The 23,662-nt window shown below is 37.1% G+C and overlaps 3 protein-coding genes across 3 annotated transcripts; all 3 read right to left on the minus strand.

Annotated features, from left to right (window-relative positions):
• LOC109131271 (putative defensin-like protein 126) lies at positions 4,926–5,253 on the minus strand. The gene is made up of 2 exons (XM_019241983.1): positions 5,208–5,253; positions 4,926–5,110 (listed from the first exon to the last, which is right to left on the minus strand). The coding sequence occupies exons 1-2, from the start codon at positions 5,251–5,253 to the stop codon at positions 4,926–4,928; spliced, it is 231 nt and encodes a 76-aa protein (XP_019097528.1).
• LOC104772943 lies at positions 17,939–18,738 on the minus strand. Its single transcript, XM_010497499.1, has 2 exons — positions 18,394–18,738; positions 17,939–18,316 (listed from the first exon to the last, which is right to left on the minus strand). Exons 1-2 carry the CDS (start codon positions 18,736–18,738, stop codon positions 17,939–17,941), a joined length of 723 nt encoding a protein of 240 aa, XP_010495801.1.
• LOC104771982 (probable disease resistance protein At5g47260) lies at positions 19,014–21,535 on the minus strand. The gene is made up of 2 exons (XM_010496616.2): positions 21,348–21,535; positions 19,014–21,125 (listed from the first exon to the last, which is right to left on the minus strand). Exons 1-2 carry the CDS (start codon positions 21,377–21,379, stop codon positions 20,780–20,782), a joined length of 378 nt encoding a protein of 125 aa, XP_010494918.1. The 5' UTR covers positions 21,380–21,535; the 3' UTR covers positions 19,014–20,779.

Consider the following 23,662-nt stretch of genomic DNA (forward strand, 5'->3'; position numbering starts at 1 on the left):
AACGGACCCAAAGCTGGCCCTGCAGTGCATCGATCTTAACCCCTCACTGTGGACATCCAAATCCACCAGTAGGTTATTGGTGCGCCAGGCGTTCCTTGAACCCTGGTCCCCACCCTTTAACAACCTTCCCACAAGACAAGCTGTGGCAACTTGTCCTGTGGGAAGGTTATTAAAGGGTGAGGACCAGGGTTCGAGGAACGCCTGGCGCACCAATAACCTACCGGTAGATTGGGATATGCACAGTGATGGGTTAGGATCGATACCCTGCAGGGCCAGCTTGGGGTCTATTGGGGCGGCTAGCAGTGAGGTTAGTGGGCTAGCAGTGAGGCTAGTGGGCTAGCAGTGAGGCTAGTGGGGTCCACGAGACGGGTTGTTACAAAGACCCACTTAAACTTTGAGGCAAACCTAGGTACGAGCCCATACCTCCAATATTTGTTATACCAAGGATCCTCTGGAGCTTCGTTTTCGTGTCATCAGCAACCGTATGACAAACTGAATAGAAGATTTCGCAAAATTGATTTGTTGACCCGAGACAGCCTCATATTTTTGTAAAATACCGAAAATGACCTCACATTGTACTTTGTCGACCTTACAAAAGAATAAACTGATGTGTAATTGACGGACATTGATTAGCCACCTTGATCCCTATAATCATTTTTTCCTCCTCTGCTTTCCGAATATTGGGAATTAAAACTTCCATGCATAAGATAAACAGATAAGGAGATAAAGGGTCTCCCTGACGTAAACCCCTTTCCGGAATGATCAATCTATTAGGTTGACCATTCAGAAGAACTTTATATTCAATCGAGCTAACACAAAACATAATCCACCCAATCCATTGTGCATCAAAACCCATTCCACCGGTCATATGCCTTGCTCATATTTGTTTTGATTGCCATAAACTTCCCTTTACACGACGGATTAGTCTATAAGCCATGAAACATTTTCTGAGCAATCAGAATGTTATCTGAAATCAGTCCGCCAGAAACAAAAGCATATTGAATTTCCAAAATAAGCCATGGTAAAATATCTTAAGCCGTTGACACATGATCTTAGAAATTATTTTATATCCCACATTACTCAAACTAATAGGGCGCAGCTCTATCATCCAGGTTATTTTTTCCACCTTTGGAATGACACAAATGTGCGTGGTATTTAAACCCTTATCAAACACTCCCTCCTCGAAAAAACCATTAACCAATGAGACAAGGTCCCCTTTAACAACCTGCCACGCCTTTTTGGAAAAACAAAGCGGTCATCCCATCCGGGCCAGGAGCCTTGTCTGGATGCATCATAAATAAAGCAGCACAAACCTCATCCATAATGACCGTGCGTACCTCACATAAGATCAAAATTTGTCGGTTGCAGAGTTGTAAACAGATATGCAAAATACGACACTGCAGTATTGCATATATCAGCATCCTCTGTAAACTAAACCTCGTTTTTGTCAAAAGACTTGTAATCCGATTGCGGGCCCATCTCTGCTTTGTTTGGGCATAAAAATACTTAGAATTCTGATCCCCCACCCGCATCCATCTGTTACGATTCTTCAAATACCAATATACCTCTTCATCCCTATAGGTTTCCTGCAGTCGGGCATTTAAATCTGAGATTACCGAAAGTGGAGTTACGTCATCGGCTTGAGCCACGTCCAGCTGGCTCTTTAAAGCCTCAATTGTATCTCGACCAAAAGGAACTTGCGTCTTACGCCATCGAGAAAAAGCCTGCCGACAATTTACAATTTTATTTAAAAAAGTGGGTGAACCCTCAGTGTGTCCCCCATCCCAACCTGCCAAGATTGCCTCCATCAAATCTTCCTTTCCAACCCACCGACGATCGAACATAAAACATCACCGCCCCGCGGCCTTTTTACGCCTATATTAATCATAATAGACTTGTGATCAGAGGCAATCATAGGTAAATATTCTTTAACCGTATCCGGAAGCAACTCATGCCAATCCTTATTCCCAAGAGCCCTATCCAAACGACACCGAATGGGTTTTTTTCCCCGCCAACCCCACCAAGTCAAACAATCTCCAAGAGAGGGGAAATCCCAAAAACCACAATTTCGAATCTACCCAGTAAAAGGAATAAATGAAGAGGCATGACAAAGTTTGCCCCCTCGATTTTCATGATTACCAGTTAACTCATTAAAATCACCTACAGAGAACCAAGGTGATGACCGAGACACACCAATCCGCACTAGCCGCTCCCACACCAAATCATAGTTTTTGGGAACAGGATCGCCATAAACAAACGTTAAATAGATGACCCATCCTTTGTAACCGCTTCAACATCAATTAACCGATTAGACTCGAATAAAATAGAGACGTTAAAATCCTCTCGATTATAAAAAATCACAAACCACCACTGCAACCAATAGGGTCAATCTTAGTTAAATTTGTGTACCCAAAATGCCCCACAAATTGTTCGAAAAAACTAGGAAGTTGTTTCGTTTCCATCAGGCCGATATTTATGCCAAGATTACCAATGGTTGCCTTATTGCCCAGGACTTGACAATTCCAACTAACAATATTCATAGATTAAAACCCAATTGTTGTGGTAAAAACCACAAAAGTCTACCCGCCCGGTCCTCGGGAAAATAAACAAAGTAAGGAACCCAAAAACAAACCATAAAACATGCCAGAAACCAACAGAAACCAAGAACACTCAATGAGCCCAATAACAACAAAATCCAGATGGGCCCAAGTAGAAGCCCAAGCCCAGCACGCCACGTGCCCACAAGTAGCCGGGAAACCTGATTCAAGTATCTCAAATAGCAGAAAATTGGTGAATACCACCAAACGGACCCACAGTCCCGTGATAGACCAGAATCTAAACCGCACATATTGACTTGATATCTAAACCGCACCGTTTTATTTTATCTTTTTTGTTTTTTTGTCAAAACACTTTGCTTCATTCATTCAAGATGTAACCAATACAAGTACAAAGAAGGAGCTAGAGCCAAAGTTTGATACAATACAATACATAGAAGGCATTCCCCAATGCCAAAAGAGGATATAAATAGTTCATCGATTGTATAATCCAAGAGAGCTATGAACCAAAAGCTTAGAAGCCTATTGACACATGTGACATCATGGTACATCGAAGGGCCATCCTTGAGAGCTTCAAAGGATAGATGAGTAGTCACGGTCAACTGACACTGTGACGTTGACAAGAGAATTGATGTATCAGAGTCCACCGGGGCACTAAGAACCCACAATAACAAGATAGCAAGGAAACTGGAGACTGTGGTGATGTAGTCGGTTAAGGTTTGCTTTGAAACCCAAAGCATAAAGGTTGGATCACTTCGAGAAAATGCAATAGGTACTGTTTGGGATGGGATCCTTGTGATGGAGATGGTTGAGAGACGATGCTTGAAGACATCAGGTGACCAGCTTAACTGGTAGCCGTTGTTGAACATAAAGCGTTCAAGATCAAGGGTACCATTATTGCTAGAACAGTTCAAGGAATAGAGACCATAGATTCATATACTTTTAAAACCAAACCTCAACTCCCGATATTTAGCTAAAGCCAGGTTCCAATTAGGAGATATGAATAACCAAAGCCTCACTGTTGTTACCTTTCTCCAATGGAGTCTTCGGCCATTGAGCGGAGTAACACGAACATGGCAATGATAAATCATGGACAATGATGTAATGGACTTTTGCTTGCTATATTCACCAACCTGAGAAGAATAGATGGATATGGATCGTTGTTGCGCTAATGGGCCTAATTTGAGACCTAGGTCAACTAGGGAAAACCCTTGAATCCAAAAAGAAAGCGCAATGGATGGTGAGATTTTCGGCCGCCCGTGACTTGCGGAGAGATCTGCGGTGCAGGTGGGTTCTCTGATGAGTGAGAGATCGGCAGGAATAAGCAGTGGCCGTGGCAAGTGTCGTCATTGGTAGCTAGGTCCACTGGGGAAAATCCTAGTTGTAGAACCGATTGCTGAGATGGGAAGAAGCTGTGACAGCTGTCCGAAGCTGGTGGAGAGGCATGCAAACCACAGAGCATCTCCAGTGAGTGAAAGATCGGTGGGAGCAACCGGTGGCCTCGGTTTGATTTGACGATGAAAGCTAGGTCCAATGGGGAAAATCCTAGTTTCATATTAGATTGCCATAGATAGGGATGATAAAGGAGACTTCCCGAGATTTGCGAAGAAGGTCTCTTCGGTGAGTGATAGATCAGCGGGGATATACGATGGTCTTGATTTGGATCGGAGGTAAAAATTATTAGGATTTGAAAAGATTTTTAAAGGGGAAAAAATTGGGGAAAAGATTTGAAAAAAAGACAAACTAAAAAAAACAGAAATTTTATGAACAGTTGAGAGAACATGTGGATCCCGATGAGCAGAGGCCTCGCTGGCGTCGGAAAGCTTGGTTGGAGAGGTTTTTCGATAATCGTGTCTGGGAGAACTCACAAAGCCTTTTATTTTGGGTCTTGAAATTCTGTTTTATTTTATCTTATTCACATTTTTAATGATTAAACTATGAATTTTTTACTCAATACATTAAAAAAACAAAATTACACTAATAGCAACAAAATTACATTAAAAACAAGTAATTAAAGCCTTCTGAACGCGCAAACCATCCGTCATATATGTGTGGGCCTACATACTGGGAGTTGACATATAGCCTATTAAAAAAGTGGCGGGTGAGCCGTTACAATTTTTTTTGTAATTTTTTATTTTTGATCGCAAGATTATCTTGAGAATTAATATTATTTTATTGACTAACATTTTAATTTCCGATTATTTACTTTAGGTTATTTGGGTTAAGTTTGAATCACATTTCATATTTTCTTAAAATAGGAATGGATATGATTTTCTCTTTCTTTTTTTGGGTCAATCGGATATGATTTTCTCTATTATAATTAATTCTTTAGTATCTGATGATCTATATATTTCAAATAAAGTGAAAAAATCAAGGAATAATGCAAGAAAAATTGCAGAGGCATATCAAGCTTCCATCATTTGTTGTAACACACTTGCCAGTTCCTTTCCATAGTTGTAAGCACATAGCGGTACAAGAGCCAAAACCACAATCTGTGTCTGCTAAAATCTTATGACACATTCCTTGTTCTCCTTGAATCTCATTCACCATCAATCCTGTAAAAATAATATTTAAACACACAACGTTATCAATTTCATGGTAGTAAAACGACAAGATTTTTTTCATAGTTTTAGAGATGGTAAAAAAAAAAACCTAGAATAAGGATAATGTAGACAACAAGAAAGGTGAATTTGATCATTTTTGATGGTAATTGGAGTTTTCAAAATACAAAAACAATAAGAGTAGTGGTAGTGTTAGTGTATGATGAACTTTCACATACATATACACATATATATATATATATATAATATTCAGATACATGCATATATTATCAAATTGATATTTTCCCTTTATGTATAATTCTTTTTATTAAAACCATTTATAGACAAGGGGAAATATCAATATTATATAAACCTACTGTTTCAAAGAAGATAATTAGAATCTGTTTTTATAACAATTGTCATGAATTTTATAAGTAAAAAAAAACAAATCTAGTCAAAGAAGATAATTGTTCTAGTCAAAGAAGATAATTGTTCTAGTCAAAGAAGATAATTAGAATCTGTTGGTGTAAAATTTGTGATGAATTTGGTAAGTATTCCATGCTTTTACCTCATAAAAGAAGTATGATTTTGTCTGTCAACATTTTTTTTTTCCACAAATCAAACTTCCATTAAATTTAAAGAGTAATTACAAAGACATTATACAAAATTACTGGAACATAAGTATTACATATACATATGTATGCGCCATACACTAAAAAAACAGAGTAGAAGGAAGATTGACGATACTTTACGAAGAGTAGTCTTAGTCGCTAACCGTTCATATGATCAGCTATTGTCCAACTTCATTTGATTTTTTTTTGTTACGATTTCCATGCAGAATCTTGAGGCTGAACTTTTTGCAACACTGAACTTATCTTTACTTGTTTCATCTCCCAAATATTAATTTGTTTTCTGTTTCTCATGTAGTAAATATACAAAGTAGAAAGAACAGAGCATATATGGAAGATGAAGCGAAAACCATCAATCAGAGATTGAAGGAGACTGACACAATTACTCTTAGCCTGAGGTTTGAGTAGGGTCAGAAAAACACTCTTCCAACACTCTTACAGAAGAAGATAATGAAAATGCAAATCTGGAAAAAATTCCAACCGTGACAGAGAAAAGACGACAAAACCCTTTTTCGCCTCAAATGCAAGACTCCCGGTGAATTTTGGATGTGATGAAACATCACACAAGTCGGGAATGGTACCAGTAAAGTTGATGGACTCAGATCTTCCCACACCATCTTGCCAAATGAGTAAAGGATGAGAATTGGAGAACCCGATTTGCCGAAATAACTATCTAAAAACTATGCACAAAGATAAATTGAAGAAATGAAAAGAGAAAAAGGACCGACCGACGCCGGAGAACCCAACACTGGCCGGAATCTATGGAAATTGGAAATGGTTTTGTAGAAAGGTGTCGCTTTGGGAGAGAGAAGAGAGAAAACAACTTCAATTTTTGTTTTTGTCCTAATCTCTGTCTGTCAACATGTATAAAACTAATAAGAACGGTTAAAAAAGCCAGACAACAATTGCAAAGACATATGACATTAGTCAAGATAAGTTAAAAAAATTACAAAGTACAAACAAGTAAAGATAAGTATATTGTTTTTGGTCAACATAAGCTAAATTAGTTAGTGAATTAGAAACAAGTAAAGATAATTACTTTATTTTGTGTTCTCTATATAATTTTTTTGTGGTTCTCATTTTAAATATTTTATGCTATATATGTTGGTATAATGATTTTGATTCTCTTTTTATTGTTATGGAACAGTGGTGAAACATTTAGATACTATTATAAATATAATAAAGTAATATTTGTCAAAATTGTAATGTAATCGACTGCATAGTTTATCTTTTTTTTTGGGGCAAATAACTGCATAGTTTATCTAAGATTATAAATATGTAAAGTTAAATCTCAAAAAAAAATTGAAATTTCTAATCTCAATATTTATTCATCTTAATGTGGATTATAATTGATTCTTTTAAAAACTTACCGTCCCTGTTATATTTTATAGGTTTGTCACTCTTCCGTACAAATAATTTTATATCTGAATAATATAAAATTTGTTATAATTTATGAAATTTTTCAATTATCACCAATTAAGATAAGCAGTGTGAATGATGCTTTGGGGAAAAAAAAAAGGAGAAAGTTAGTTTTAGATATGAAAACATTTCATAAGACCAAATGAAAAGTTAGGCATTCAGAAACTCCATGCATTAGTTTGAAAAAGATTTACATGATGTAAACATTGAGTTAATTAGACTTATTTGAGGGGTGTTTATAAGTTTTGCCATTTGTCCAAATTTTTTTTCAAAAATGCCAATATTAATATCTACAAATTTACACATAAAGTTTGGGTTTATTAGGTTTCAGTTATTTTTAGGATATATTTTTATGAAATATGTCTTTCTTGAGAAAAAAAGATTTATGATATATTTTTAGATATGAAAACATTTCATAAGACCAAATGAAAAGTTAGGCATTCAGAAACTCCATGCATTAGTTTGAAAAAGATTTACATGATGTAAACATTGAGTTAATTAGACTTATTTGAGGGGTGTTTATAAGTTTTGCCATTTGTCCAAATTTTTTTTCAAAAATGCCAATATTAATATCTACAAATTTACACATAAAGTTTGGGTTTATTAGGTTTCAGTTATTTTTAGGATATATTTTTATGAAATATGTCTTTCTTGAGAAAAAAAGATTTATGATATATTTTTAGATATGAAAACATTTCATAAGACCAAATGAAAAGTTAGGCATTCAGAAACTCCATGCATTAGTTTGAAAAAGATTTACATGATGTAAACATTGAGTTAATTAGACTTATTTGAGGGGTGTTTATAAGTTTTGCCATTTGTCCAAATTTTTTTTCAAAAATGCCAATATTAATATCTACAAATTTACACATAAAGTTTGGGTTTATTAGGTTTCAGTTATTTTTAGGATATATTTTTATGAAATATGTCTTTCTTGAAAAAAATTCTGAAATATTTTGAAATGGCAAAAATGACAAAATTGAAACTTAGTGAGGAAAAAAGATAAAAAAACAAAACATTTGGCGTAAGAAGTGGTATTTTGTGTAAGAATCCATATAATTATTTTATTTTATTCTTTTTAGTTACGTTATCGTTCTTATTCTCTTGATTGTATATATATAGGAATTCCATATATATATATATATATGTATATAAGACATTTTATATCTTCTAACGGCTGTATATTATATTCTGAGTTTGTGATCAATCATTGAGAAAATTAAAGTCTTTCTGGCCAGACCTTTGTTCATATTGAGTATCTGTATTGTGAAATTATAATCCATTTTTCTTTTGGCTTTGTCCCATTCCGACATTCCCAATTTCCCACATTGCAAATGCATTTTGAATGTATTTTTCTTATATACGCTACGTTTTTCTCGTTTCTAAAATTTGTATAAATTTAAATGCACTATTAATTTTATTACTTATTGTAATATTATTATTTAAAAATTTAGTTTTACGATATGTTACTCAAATTTACTCATTTTGAGACTGGTTGATATAATGTTATTACATATGTATTACTTGAATATTAGGAGAGGTATCCACGTTTACCACATACGTGTGAGGTATTTTTGCACAAACTGATATTTCAATTTCATTAATAAATAAAAACTATAATTAATAAAAAATACAAAATTTGAAAAGGTATACAGTAATATGAACTGCTAAATGAAATTCTTTTTGTCTCCCATATTATAGTTGCTACAAATGCTATCTTCGATATGGCATTTTTTATGACAAAGAAAATTATTGAACAACGTATAAAAATATAAGTTGCAACACTGGACGTATTACTATCTTTTTTTCCCTACATTTTTGAACCCAGAAAAAAACGACCCTATAGGTTTGTCAAAAAAAAAAAAAAAAACGACCCTATAAAATAATCGATACATTGCTTGGAATGAAATATACTACTACTTTTGTCCTTTTTTTTTATGTTTTCTTTTTTTTTTCCTTTGTCAACTGGAATTTTTATTAATCTACTTGTTGTGGAACAAAATAAGGGATATTAAATCTTACTGTCTGAATCGTCTGATAATTTTATGTTGAAAATGTTTGACACAAGTATATATAGTCTCGTGTCGTCTAAAGCTGTAAAAGAAAATTATTAAAAGCGTGTGATTATAGTCAATACTTGCATTTACTAAACAGGATTGAGTCGCGGATTGAGTCATATAGGTCTATAAGTACATTATAAAAATTGATTAATAAGCAAATACTGTAGGTCAATAAGTCGGATGGTTAATCCTTTTTTTTTTTTTTGACTGAACGGATTATATTGATAAAGTTTGGAAAGATTACAAATCACAAGATAAAAGACGAGAGTGAAATTACAGAGACACAATGATCTTTCCATAACCTATAGAAGAGGAAAAAATTTTACCGATACATTGCTTAAGCCAAAAACATCTTGTCTCGGAACTGAATTAGCTCTCAAAGGACCATAGGGATTTTCCGCATACCAATTGGTGTTTAACAGGCTTCAACACAAATGGTCAAAACAAGAAAATGGAACTTGGCTTTCTCCGCATAAGATGCATCTTTCTCTATAAGTGCTTTGTCAAGGGTCTCCCGCAGAGCCGGCGATGAATTTTTTAGGGCTACAAGCCAAAAACAAAAACAAAAAAAATATTTGCAACTCTAGGATTCAAACCTGCATTGTTGACTTAGTTTCACTTTAACTAGACCACTGGCCTAAGGGAAACTTTATCAAAATCCAGCCGGAATTTAATGTTAATATTAACGGCCGCAAGCCAGTGCTTGGCTTGCTTGGCCTCTTGGCCGGCTCTGGTCTCCCGGGATGTAACCGTAAGATAATCAAGACCCACTTGAACCTTTCATCGCCACAGAGAACAAGTAATTAAGCTATAACAAGTCTTAATTCTAAATGTTCTAAACCAAGCACAAACCAAAGCTCAATCCCCTAACTAACAAAGAGATATAGTCGAGGATGAGAAACTTAGCCCAAACAAGGGAGACTACAGCCCATAAAGAGATATCTACAGAACATGAGCAACTGATGATACCAGATCTTAAGTGGTTACAATCTGATCAGAGCAAACAGGAGACCCAAGAAAGAAGACAGTAGAGACGAACAGGGTACCGAGAATATGAAGAGTCGAGATCCAATGATGCAAACATTTGCTGATGAAGGAAGAGGGAAGAGCCATCATGTGAAGAAAACGGGAGCCTCCAAATTCGAGTATACTCAACAAAGAGAATCAGTCGTCTTAACTAAGCCCAGCCAATATTCCCCTCCGTGAATCGCGACCCCAAACGGCACCCCGAATAAACCAACAACCATCAAATCCTATGAATCTGGGACCAAAAACATAATTTCGCAAGATCTGAAACTCCACATCTACAGATCCACTTCGCTAAAAACCTCTACGCTTCCACAACCACAGGATACTACAACAAGGATTGAAAACTAAACAAGAAACTAAAAGAGGTGACTGATACTAGCGCTATATGAGCCGCCACGCGCCAAAGGTTTGACAGAGACTTTTGAACTAAGAGAGCGGCGAGAGAAAAAAAAGAAAGAAAATAGGGTTTGTTCATCGGATGGTTAACCACAACAACATAGTTTCAATATTTCCTAATACTCCAACACCAACTCATTTCTCACATTTCTTTTTACTTAATTATTTAAATGAAACCACATGAGAAATCTCCACTAAAGTTCGGGCTTATAAAATTACACTAACGATGCGTACGTTTGCTACTATTTTAGTTTATTAATCTACAATATTGAATGGCCAAACCACGTTTCTACTTCCTAGGAAATGAATCTACTTCTCAGACAAACGATAATTCCACTATACGCCGACCACAGCAGTCTTCTCACAAGAAACTACTACTCCAACACAGAGAAGAAGAACAGCTCCGTTACTTACAGCTAGATGATGCAATGGTTACCTCTTAGAAGTAACCAATAATAATAAAAAAATTTTTGAATTTTTGAATTGTTATTGGTTTATATTTTCTTTCTCTACCAAAAAGTAATTATAAATTAATTAACAAATAAAAATTAAAAAATTTCTTAATTGGTAAAGAGAGAAAATATAAACTAATAACAATTCAAAAATTTTAATATTTTAAATGATTATTTTTTGAAATTTGCAAAACATCAATTTTTGTGGAATAAAAATATATCCCAAAATATCAATCTTTGTGAGACAGAGGAAGTAAATGTTATGTTATGCTGAGGTTGCGTCTATCCCCAAACACTACAACAGATGTGGGGACCTTTTCCTCAGAAAATCGTGGGACCCATGACAGCTCACCTTTCTCTGTAGAATAAAATCTCTAGGCGGCCACACGCGCTTTCAATACTGCGTGCGTCTCACCCTCCTTTATCTGACGTGGCTTTTACTATATGAAGAAAACAGTTTTATTGCCTCTTTTTTTCAAATTGGATTACAGTATTTTTTACTCTCTAAAGTTCAACAGAGAGAGAATGCTGTAATAAATCTCCCAAGAACAAGACATGGATCCCCAGAGGAATCACTCTCTTTCCCACGTCGTTAGCAACGATTAGATGCTTGCAAGGATCGATCACGAACACCGTCTCGATCATCTCATTGGAATGAACATGAACACGATCGAAACCAATCAGCTGTTTCTCCGGAACGCCAGATATAACCGGTGGCATTTTCGAATACATCATCAGAACGTGACTACCGTCGATTTCTCCTGTATTGCTCACATTAACCCTAACATGAAAACGGAGAGTTTCGCAAGAGGTAACCATTGCATCATCTAGCTGTAAGTAACGGAGCTGTTCTTCTTCTCTGTGTTGGAGTAGTAGTTTCTTGTGAGAAGACTGCTGTGGTAGTAGTTCTGAGAAGTACTAAGAAGTGTTAAGTAAGTTACTTAAAAACATTTATTGCTATATCCATAAATAATGTTATTATTAATATAAGCTGTTAGCACTTACCACACTAACACTAGATTTTAATCCGTGGTATACCGCGGGACAATAATTTTATAACAAAAAAAAACTAAATTTTTTAAAATTATATGTTAATTTTTTTTCTTTTGTTTAGTGTTTAAGATTGTATAATTGTATTTTGATTTTTAATTCTAAAATTTGACCAGCTGTATACCGCAGATACAACCGGACAATGATTTAGTTTTATTTCTAATAATGTTACATTTTACCTATTGAATTTCTTATAGTTATCAAAATTTAAATTCTTATTACTTTTTTAGATTTAACCGGTGAAATAAAAACTCGTACATAATTATATTTTTTTTAATTTTTTAGCGTTTTAAAATTAAACTTAAGTTTAATATTTTTTATTTATTTAACCCATGAAAAAGTTACATCTATAAAAGTTATTATGCAGTATACCACAAGTTAAATTATATTATAAATACTTAAATTTCTTAGATTTACCCGTAAAATAATTATTTTTATATTTTTTTATCAGCATATTAATAACCATTAAAGATTTTAATTGTTTATGTCAAACAATATAATTATTATTAAATATTAGAGTTTTTAAAGGAAAAGATATTGTATTATTTTTGACACATGTTATTAAGTGTAATAAATTTATAAATCTACAAAATTTTTTAGGAAATTATAAACCAAATTGGTATAGACATTTATAATTGATTTTGTTTTTTTGTGCAATTTTTTAGGAATTAACTTTGTAAACAAGTATAACTAAAAAAGGGTACCCTTTGTACTTCAAAAATGTTAATATAAATAGAACTATCGTGGTGGTGGGTTTAGGACTACTGAGCCGTACAGGCCCAGATAAATATACAATTTAAGCTAGTATACGGTCGTTAGAGGTTAGTTATGAACAGAGCTTATCGTTTTTTTTTCCTTTGGTTACAGGGATTAAGAAATCACAATTCAACGTTTTTAGTCTTCGCTAACTTCACCTTCAAGCTTTTTTGTGCCTCTCTTATCCTTCTTGCTTGTTCTTCATATCGTTTCTAAGTACATATAGAATCTGTACTAGAGAGTGTGAGAGATAATGATTGGTTCAAGCTTGTATAACCTTTGATTAGTACTTAGTAGTGGACTTTGCCGTTTGAGAGTCACAGTGATCAAGGAGAACTCGTTTATTTGGTGATGTTCTTGAGTGAGTTTCGATCTGTTATTGTCGGAAAACTAGAAGATTAAACTTTCACACTCACATTTATACAAACAAATCGAAAATGCTGAGGTAGACACCATAACATGTATAGTATAATCTATCAAACGTACTATTACAATATACAACTTAGAAGAAAATAAGTAAAAGAGTTTTAAATATCACAATTATACTTGGAAGAGCAAAAGGGAGTTTTTAATTACTACGGTGGTTGCTGCTTCCGCGGGTTGTCGGTGCGGTGGATGGAAGCAAACCTTGAGAAGGTCTGATTCCCACACCACAAAGCTGATTCTCAGCCTGTTCAATATTAATCCGTAATTCACGCTCACAAGAAGTTGCCTTTCCGAGTTCCGCTCTTGTCATGCTAAGGCGAACCAAGGCAGCTTGGAGCTCATCATAGCGGACTGTAACCGTTGCTTCACGGGAACCACATCCGACTGGGACGATCACTAGGTTCAAACGGATGCAAACCTTGAGCAAATGTCCTTCCTGTACGACAAAGCTGGCTCTTAACTTGTTCAAAACGAACCTTACCTTTAAGCTCTTTAGAAACCATAGCCTTTAGCTTCCTCTATAGCACAAGATGTTCAGCCAAGGCATCTTCCAGCTGCTTAATTCCAACTGCAACGTAGCCACGATGAGGACGCTCCTCAACTCTTACAATGTCCGTTCTACGGGAGGAAGCATGACCTGCTCTTCTGGAAGGAGGAGCAGGGTCCGGTCTCCTGGGAGAAGGTTCTGCTATCTGGGAATGACGTCGAGATTCCACAGCTCCTATAGGTTCTGAATGTTTCTTATATAGTTATATTATTAAGAAAGAGTTATACACATACATATAGTACAAGGAAAGTCTAGGGTTTACTAATATTTACAAGTAGATCTCTAAGTTCTATTGTTATGTACTTATCACCTATATGCCCCCTCAAGATGGAAGGAGCTTGATCACACCAATCTTGTAACAGTCGTCCTGAAACCGTGCGCGGGGTAGAAGTTTGGTAAGATTGTCAGCCAACTGGTCATGAGTAGAAACATGTGAAACACGAAGCTGGTTGGATTGTATTTGTGTGCGTACAAAGTGGTAGTCAAGGGCTATGTGTTTCATTCGGGAATGGAAGACCGGATTTGCACAGAGATATGTGGCCCCAACATTATCACAATAGATGACAGGAGTGGATGGGAGATGCAAGCGCAGTTCAGAGTACAGAGAACATAGCCACCGAAGTTCTGCAGCAGTGTTAGCAACCGCTCTGTACTCAGCTTCAGTCGAAGAGCGAGCTACACCAGACTGCTTTTTGGAGGACCACGAGATGGGGTTGCGACCAAGATAAATTACATAGCCATTGGTAGAGATATAGTCATCAGTATCACCCGCCCAGTCCGCATCAGAAAAACCATAAAGTTTAACAGGAGACGTGGAGAAACAATGGAGAGAGTTAGGAGAGGAGGCCTGAAGATAAATACCATGAGTCGTAGTGCCGGCAAGATAGCGAAGAACTCTTTTTGCGGCTTGCCAATGATCCTGTGTAGGGCGATGCATGAACTGAGAGAGGCGACTAACGGCGTAGGAGATATCAAGGCGAGTGAACGAAAGGTACTGAAGACTGCCCACAACTGATCGATATTTAGAGGGATCATCAAGGGGAGCACCACTTGTGAGTGTAAGTTTTGGTGTTGTAGGTAACGGTGTAGAGACAGGTTTGGCGTCGAACATGTTGGTCTTGACCAGGAGGTCATTGATGTACTTACGTTGCATGAGATGCATTCCACGCTTGGACCGAGAGACTTCAATGCCAAGAAAGTAGTGAAGATCAACAGGATCCTTGATGGAGAATCGATCCGTAAAGGCAGTGAGTATAGCATCAACGGTGCGTGAGTAACTCTCAGTGACGATGATATCGTCGACGTAGACAAGGACATATGTGAGTTGAGACCCGGAGCCATGAATAAACAGGGACGCATCTGCAAGAGAGTTAGTAAAACTGGAATCAAGGAGGTGTTGTTTAAGGGCCATATACCACGCGCGTGGAGCTTGCTTAAGACCATAGATAGGCTTGCGTAGACGGCAGACGTAGTGTGGTTGATCCTTGTCAATAAATCCCGGCGGTTGAGACATGTAGACTTCTTCAGTGAGATCCCCTTGAAGAAATGCATTGTTGACATCTAGCTGTTTGATTACCCAGTTCTTCTTCACTGCAACATCAAGAACAACAAGGATAGTTGTAGACTTGATCACAGGACTAAAGGTATCAGCGTAGTCTTTGCCATATTGTTGATGAAATCCTTTAGCAACTAAGCGTGCCTTATACCGATCAAGAGACCCATCAGAAAGAAATTTTGTGGTGAATACCCATCTACAACCAACGATATTCTGTTTGACATCAGGAGGCACCAAATACCATGTGTAATTGTCCATTAAAGCATTGTATTCCACTGAACATGCCCTTCCCCAAAACGGATCCTTGAGAGCTTGAACTATTGTTTTTGGTTCCGGTGATAAAGAGTTGCGAACTGTTGCATGGAGACCAAACTTCGGGTTGGGTTTGGTAATATTATTTTTGGAACGAGTTTTCATTTTGTGGTGATTTTCTGGTGGTTCAACATGTTGTATTTGGCTCTGTGGTCGTGTGGGAACAGCTTGGTGTGGAGGGTGGTTTTGTGGTGGTTGGGTCTGAGTTGTGGGTTGCAACTCATTTTGTGGTCGAGCAGTAGGCTCAGGAAGACGAGGTTGAGTCTGAGTTGTGGGATTCAACTCAGTTTCATGAGGAGCAGTAGGCTCCAAAGATATTGAGGGAGTGAGAGAAGACGGAGAGGATGAGGAGGTGACAGAGATAGAAGAAGATACCTGAGGGAGAGGAGATGACCGGGGGTGAGGATCTGTGGTGGGGGGTCCCAAACTTATCGGCGGCGAGGAGGTTGTCGGAGACGGGTGAACCAAAGTTGGAAAAGCCGACGCAAGTGGCCTAGTAGTTGGGCCTTGTCGAGCTTGAGATTGATCTTGGGCCTGAGAAGTGGTTAATGGCCTAAAGAATTGCCCATATGGTTATTACGTCGTTGATACGTGAATAATATTGGAGGTCGTGAAGAACCAGCGACGTCTTCAATCGGTAATGTCGTCGATGACGGTGGAGACGGTGGTGAAATCACCGGTGATGGCGTAACCGGAGTGAAGGAAGGAAGCCACGACAAGGGTGGTGAGCTTTGAGATGATGTTGTCTCAGCAGTGTGTTGCAAGATTGTTTGACGAAACGGGAAGGTGTGTTCCACAAATTGGACGTGACGAGAAGTATAAATGATGTGAAGACAGTAGTATGCACTCTGCGTGAGGGAGTAACCAAGGAAGACACAGCCAAGAGATCGAGCATCAAGTTTATGAGTCGCATAAGGACTTAGCCAAGGGAAGCACAAACAACCAAAGACCCGAAGCTTCTCATAGTTTGGAGACGTCTGAAAAAGTTTCTGAAACGGTGATTGGTTGCCAAGGATAGGTGTGGGCATCCTGTTGATAAGATAGACCGGGGTGGCAAAAGCATATGGCCAATGATCAGTAGGTAAGTTTGCCGTCGACATGAGTGTGAGACTGGTCTCCAAAATGTGGTGATGTTTTCTTTCTGATAGACCATTATGCTCCAGAGTATGAGGTGGTGAGGTGAAGTGAGTGATACCATGAGTAGAGAGGAACTGCCTAAGAGCAATGAACTCGCCCCCATTGTCAGAAAACAATGTCCCAATCCGTGTTTGAAATCGATTTTCAACAAGGGGCTTGAAGGTAGAGAACACAGCTTTGACATCAGATTTTCGTTGGAGAGGATATAACCATGTGTATCGAGTGTAGTGGTCAACAAGAACAAGGTAATATTTGTAATTCTGAGTAGAGAGAATGGGAGAGGTCCATACGTCGGAGAAAATATATTCAAGAGGGTGTGTGGAGGTGATAGAAGATTGTGTAAACGGTAATTTGTGACTTTTATTAATAAAGCAATCTGAGCAAGATAAATGTTTGGAAGTAGAAGAAGCAACAAGAAGAGAAAAGGTAGAAATAATAGTGTTGAGAATTGGAGGAGAAGGGTGACCCAATCGTGAATGCCACAAGAGGAGACTTGTTCTTGGACCGGACGAAGATAACATGGCCATAGCCATCGGTTGTGTCAGCGGCCACACATACAGATCTTTTTCAGTTTTGCCTTGGAGTAATGGGACCCCCGTAGTCAGATCCTTCACCTGAAAGAAGGCAGGAAAGAAGTGAACAGACACTTGGTTAGCGTTACAAAGACGATACACATAGATAATATTCCGATGTATATCAGGAACACATAAGACTTTATCCAACTGTAAGATCGAGTTTGAGTGGGAAGAAGCATGGAACCAGTGTGAGTAATAGGCATAGTAGAACCATCAGCAATGGTCAGGTCTTCACCACCATTGTAGGGCTGGTGCAAGGAGAGGTTGTTGAGGTCTGAAGTGATATGATGTGTGGCGCCAGAGTCGACAACAGCAGCCACATAGGCGCGGGGTTGCCAAGGCGTGAACGGGCTGGAGTTGCTCGAGGAAGCAGACTGCATGGAGAGCCGTTGAGGACAGCGCCGAGCGCTATGTCCTTTTGTGTGGCAGAGTTGACACTTGCCCAAGTAAGGTCTGGAAGACCGATTGTTGTTGTTGTTGTTGTTGCCGTTGTAGGACTGCTAGTGTGCGTTGTTGTTGTTATTGGAGAAGCGTTGTGGTTGAGACTGAAAATGGTTGTTGTTCCTGTTGTTGTAGTTGGTGGAACGATGCTGAGCAATATTAGCAGAAACAGGAAAGGGAGTTGGAGTGGCAACAGCAATGGCGAGGAGCTTAGCTTCACGATTACGCAATCGTTCATGAACATCATAGATCGTCGGTGTAGTGTCCTTGCTCTCGATCTGGTCGACAACAGGTTTGAAATCCTCTGGAAGACCTTCAAGTATCTTCTCAATTTGATTGTCATGATCCATCGGTTTACCAAGGGCAGCGAGTTCATCAAAGCGTATAACAAGACCACGAACATATTCATCAATTGTTTTGTTTCCCTTGGTCCATACCTTTAGTTGTGTGCGAATGCCTTGGACATGTCCACGACTCGGTTTGGCGAAGGTAGAAGCAAAAGAGTTTCCCAGACTTCAGCAGCAGTGGTGGCACGAGAGACCATAGGTTGAACAGACGGAGTCATAACACCAAGTAAGGCACTAAACAAGAGACTATCTTGGCGTTTCCAGAGAGCAAACTCCGGATTTGGGATGGAGGTGGCGCCAGTAGTCACCGTGAGAGGAGGTGCAGCGGTGGATCCATCAAGGTATCCAGCAAGCTCATAGCCATCGACCAAAGCGTGGATCTGAAGGCTCCACATCAAATAGTTTGTGTTGTTGAGTTTGGTGACATGGCCAGTGTTAACAATGAAAAGCGGAGTAGTGGCGGTGGTGATAACCTCACCAGTCGATGGAGAGACATTGCCAGAGGTAGACATGATAGCAGTGGCGGATGTGTGTATTTAGAAAAATTTTAGGGTTATTTTGATCGTTTGCTCTGATACCATATATGTTCTGAATGTTTCTTATATTATTAAGAAAGAGTTATACACATATATATAGTACAAAGAAAGTCTAGGATTTACTAATATTTACAAGTAGATCCCTGAGCAATTTTACTCATAGTTACTCTTGAAGGTACTCTCAATTAAAAATTAAAAAAAAAATAATAAAGCAAATAAAAAAGTGAGAACCGTTTCTCTGGCAAGCATTGGAAGGAACATTCCTCAATAGTTTAACAGCTTATGATTGGTCAGTATTTTTATATTAATTTATTATTTAAATATATCATAATATTTTTAAAAAATCATTAAAATACATTATATTGAGTAACGCCAACTGTTACTACCGATAATGGTGGTCTAAGTTCTATTGTTATGTACTTATCACCTATAGCTCCGACTGCAGAGATCACTCTCTTGTCATGCCAACGCGGAGTCTCCACAGTTTCTTCCTCCCGTTCATCAACAAGATCCCATCGAATTCCATTATCGATGTCCGAGTAGACAGGACGCCTTCTCAGTTTCGGACAACGGCTCAATGTTGCTAAAATGTAGGGCGCTTCTCCTATCAGTGGTTATCTTCGGGAAATTACATCCCGAGATACTGAGTTACGAATACTGGACGCAGATTTTAGCAATAATATCCCTCCATTGGTTATTGTAAATCCGTTGAGATGTAAACGTCGGATACAACTTGCCAACTGGTTGTCACTTAGTAACCGCTGCAAAACAGCATCTTCTTCCACGGTTAGACTCAACTCTTTTAGACCTTTAAAAATTAGTAAATCCTCCATTAATCCGAGATCCATAGGAAAGGACCAGAATAACCGTAGTACTTGCAAACTCGATAAACCTGCTATCACCTCAATTTCTTTGAGCTTAGATGTGTGCTCAAGATCCAAGTGTATCAACTTCTTGAGCTCTTTCAGACCAAGCGGCAACCTTGTTATCGATGTAAATGACAAGTTGAGAAACTGCAGAGAAACCAGACAAGAAACTTCCTCCGGCAAGTCAGCAAGTTCTTTATTATTAGATAGATCCAATAGTAAAAGACTTTTCATCCACCGGAAGAAATCACCCGAGATCCATTTCAAGTTGTTGTTTTCTTTGAGGAACAGGGTCGTAAGCTTGGGACAGTCGGGAGAACCGATATATTCTGAATATGAGTAGATGTCACCGACATCCTTCTAACCATTCTCCAATCATTGACCTCTGGCATCTGATGTATTCTCTCGCCCCGAAATCAGATGCTATCCACAAGGCCATTTCCCGAACTATCTTTACACCATATCCAGATTCATCCTCCATCAACAAAAACATTTTAACCAAAGTCTCAATCACCTCATAACCCTTGATCTCAACTATCTCTCTATCTTCTTCATCTGCAATAATTCCTTCGCCGATCAAGCAGTCGACCAACCCTTGTTTATTTGTAACACCACCTTTTGGAAATAAAGCACAATACAAGAAGCATAACCTGATATTCTCACGAGGCAGACTATCATATGAAAACTTTAAAACTGGGAGAATCTTATCTTTCATATCAGAAAACGCAGCTGCAGATGAAACCAAAACATGAATTGCATGGTACCACTCCCTTGTCGTTCTTTTGCTTGACATGGTCACACCGATGAGATAAAGAGCAAAACAAAAACCACCACATTTCTTACTTCTTAGCAACTATTCTTGCGAGCTGGGGTATGTCTGGATGACTTGTCAACGTGGCTTCTCCAACTATCTCTTGAAATAGATCCCATGATTCTTCTGGGCTCAAACATTTAGTTTCTAACGTAACCTTATCAAGAGTTGGTTGAAGTGGCAGGATCTTCCTCACATGAAGCAGAGGAGCTCTGTCAACCGCCAATTCAGAAAACTCTTTAGTTTTGAGGGTTTCAACTTCTTTCAACCTCTTGTGTACCATTTCACTGTAATGATTTGACGTTGGTTCAGAGATATGGGATTCATCTTCAGACTTAGATCACTTATGAAGTTCCGAGATACTCTTATCAAGCAGAGGATTAGCCTTGGATTCAATCTCTTCGACATCTGAAATCCACTTTTTGACTTCTGATAGCACTTGTAGACCTCTGCCCTCTTCTTTATACACTCTTTGCAGCAGCTCATTTCTCATTGCATTTAGGGCTTGAAATCCCATCTCCAAAGCCTCCAGGCTTTTCTCAAGAGCTTCTTTTTTATCTAAATCTAACGCAGACTGCATTTCAGGTACCACCATGTCCATGACATGAAAATCTCTAGACGCTGTAGCCTTTAGTTTATCTGAAACATCTTTTGCAATCTTCTCCGTCATATGTGCTTCATTGTCCCTAACAAAAGAGAGGAAAGCAAAATCACCGCTTCCATTAAAACAGTCATGGGTGAAAAACATCATACCTCTCTTCCCAGTAATCTAATGACATCTATTTCTAATATATACAATAAAAATTTGAATTGATCATATATATTCAGCGTTATTTCTCCTATCCTCATCAAACACCATTATTATTCACCCTTGTAACAAATCTTGTGGTTACTGCCTTTAACTGTACCTGCGAGACGTACCAGAAGAAGGAGAAGCCATCAGAGACGAGCTTGAGAGATGGAAAATGGTAAGAGAAGTTGAAGGCAATGTCTTTTTGGAAAACTATGAAAATACAACGCCTAATGACTTACAATAGACGAAACATCAAATGAAAAGAGATAAGGTTTCTTTGTCAAGACTTTAAGCAAGTTACATAAACTAGGACGACCAATCTATATGTGGTTCTTATGGGGGTGCTCCCTTTAAAAAATAAAATAAAAAAATAAAAAAAATCAAGCTTTGTTTATGCATTTCGTCCACATATGACAGTACTTATTTACAGGCGAAAAGTCTTTGCAACAAAGAAGAAAAATGGTTGTCACCGTCCATCACCCCCAGGAAAAAAGTTTAAACGTACATAAATCAATCAACCACACTCGATAAGAATATTATATTATGTGCCTCTATATTGTTGAATATCTGTACTATTAATTAGGGAGTACACTTAAGAGTAAAAAAAAAAATTCATATCAAAGATTCATATTGGCAAACAGACCCAATTTTCTATATATTAAAAAAACAAAAAAAAATTAAAAAACATCTTTATTATATTTTAGGAAATCGTTCAAATTATTTCCATAAAAAAGGTTATTAAATTTAAATTATTAGAAAATCAATTTACTTTTAAAAATAAATTTAACCAATTTAATAAAATCTACAATAATCATAATTTAATGAAAGTATCAATTAATTAATTCTGATTTTTGTGGTTATTGAAAGAAGAAATATGTTAGATGAGGAAATAAATTATTACTAAAATATATAAAGTTAAAAAAAGCATAAACCATTAGATTAGGATTGACAAATAAAAAACCGTTAGATTAGAAATACTTTGATACTATTTAACGCAATTTCAGGAAATTTTTATATCATCACCAAATTGGGTAACTGAAAAAAAAAAGAGATTAATATCAATATTTTAGGAAAGTAAACAATTCGGTATCCCTAAATATCTTAACTACCATAAGATTATAACTAATATACGGAATAATTAAATTAAAATAATGCAATAAATTCATTTATATCAAATTCTTATTCTATATTTAATAATTATCCATATTAGTTCTTACTTCTTAGCATTATATTTGAGCGATCAGAAAACTAGGAAATCACACAATTATTATTTTTTTAGTTTATTCGGGAATCTTTGAAATCGGATTTTGTGATAACTGATTAGTCATATTCGGATTTTCCATATTTCACAACCGACTCAAACATCTTATAAATACATAGATTCAAAGTTAGTATTTACTCTCAAACCTTCAAAGTTCAAACTTATTCCAAAGACAAAAATGGATGCTGATGTGAAGAAGACATACACCAATTGATTACATTTACAGCTTCCGATTATGCAATTTCTTAGGAATTTTTCTTTTCTTTCTTTTTTACTGTGATTATATTTAATTATTGTTTGTTCTATGTGTTTAGTTTGTAAATCATTCATCCTCATCGTTTTGTTTTCTTTTGTATCTTATAGATCTCTTTATGAAAAAGAGTTTTATGGAACAAACTACTTTTTTATGTTGTTCTTATGAAAATTATTATAATTGATTATATATTTTTGTATATTTATCAAGTATGGTTATGTAACTTAATTAGTATCTATTGTGATTTCTCTAAAGTCTAAACAAACATTCAAGATGATCAAATAACAAAATTTGCTTTTGTTGAAGATAGCTCTCAAAATTAGTTGGTTCTGTATTTGTACATGGGGATAATCCGTAATTAGTCGAGGCCTTGAGATAATCCGTAATCTTCATATACAATATATTGCGTGGGGCAATATCCAATCCATGTATCACTCCACGCAATACATGGTTGTCCCATGTACAATATATTGCATGGAGTAATATCCAATCCATGTATCACCCCACGCAATACATGGTTCAAGAACCTCTCAGCTGTGGAACTACTCACATGCGAGGGTCTAACGACTTTGACGTGGCTGATATATGCTGCAAATATTGAGTCTCTAAGCATCAGACTGTCACCGAAGTTGGAAGAAATAATCAGCGAAGAGAAAGCTGCTGCAGGTGTCAGTGTGGTGGATCTTTTTCAAAAGCTAAAAGTCCTTCGTCTAGAGTACTTGGACGAACTGAAGAGCATCTATTGGAGTCCACTCTCTTTTCTATGTCTTAAGAAAGTACATATAACACGCTGCCCTAAGCTGCGTAAGCTTCCATTAAATTCAACTAGTGTCGAGAGAATTGATGATCTTCCCATAGAAGTGGATGATGGATGGGTAGAAGAAGCTGAATGGGAGAGTGGAGCTGAAGAGCGATT

This window comes from Camelina sativa, chromosome 20 (genome assembly GCF_000633955.1).
Source record: "Camelina sativa cultivar DH55 chromosome 20, Cs, whole genome shotgun sequence".
NCBI classification, from domain to species: domain Eukaryota; kingdom Viridiplantae; phylum Streptophyta; class Magnoliopsida; order Brassicales; family Brassicaceae; genus Camelina; species Camelina sativa.

Coding starts and splice junctions, on each gene's coding strand:
- LOC104772943 (XM_010497499.1), bottom strand. CDS start 18,738: ATGTCTACCTCTGGCAATGTCTCTCCATCGACTGGTGAGGTTATCACC. Junction 18,317..18,393: donor GTGCCACCACTGCTGCTGAA/GTCTGGGAAACT, acceptor ACACAACTAAAG/GTATGGACCAAGGGAAACAA.
- LOC109131271 (XM_019241983.1), bottom strand. CDS start 5,253: ATGATCAAATTCACCTTTCTTGTTGTCTACATTATCCTTATTCTAG. Junction 5,111..5,207: donor CTACATTATCCTTATTCTAG/GTTTTTTTTTTT, acceptor TTATTTTTACAG/GATTGATGGTGAATGAGATT.
- LOC104771982 (XM_010496616.2), bottom strand. CDS start 21,379: ATGGCTTCTCCTTCTTCTGGTACGTCTCGCAG. Junction 21,126..21,347: donor TCTTCTGGTACGTCTCGCAG/GTACAGTTAAAG, acceptor CTCTTTTGTTAG/GGACAATGAAGCACATATGA.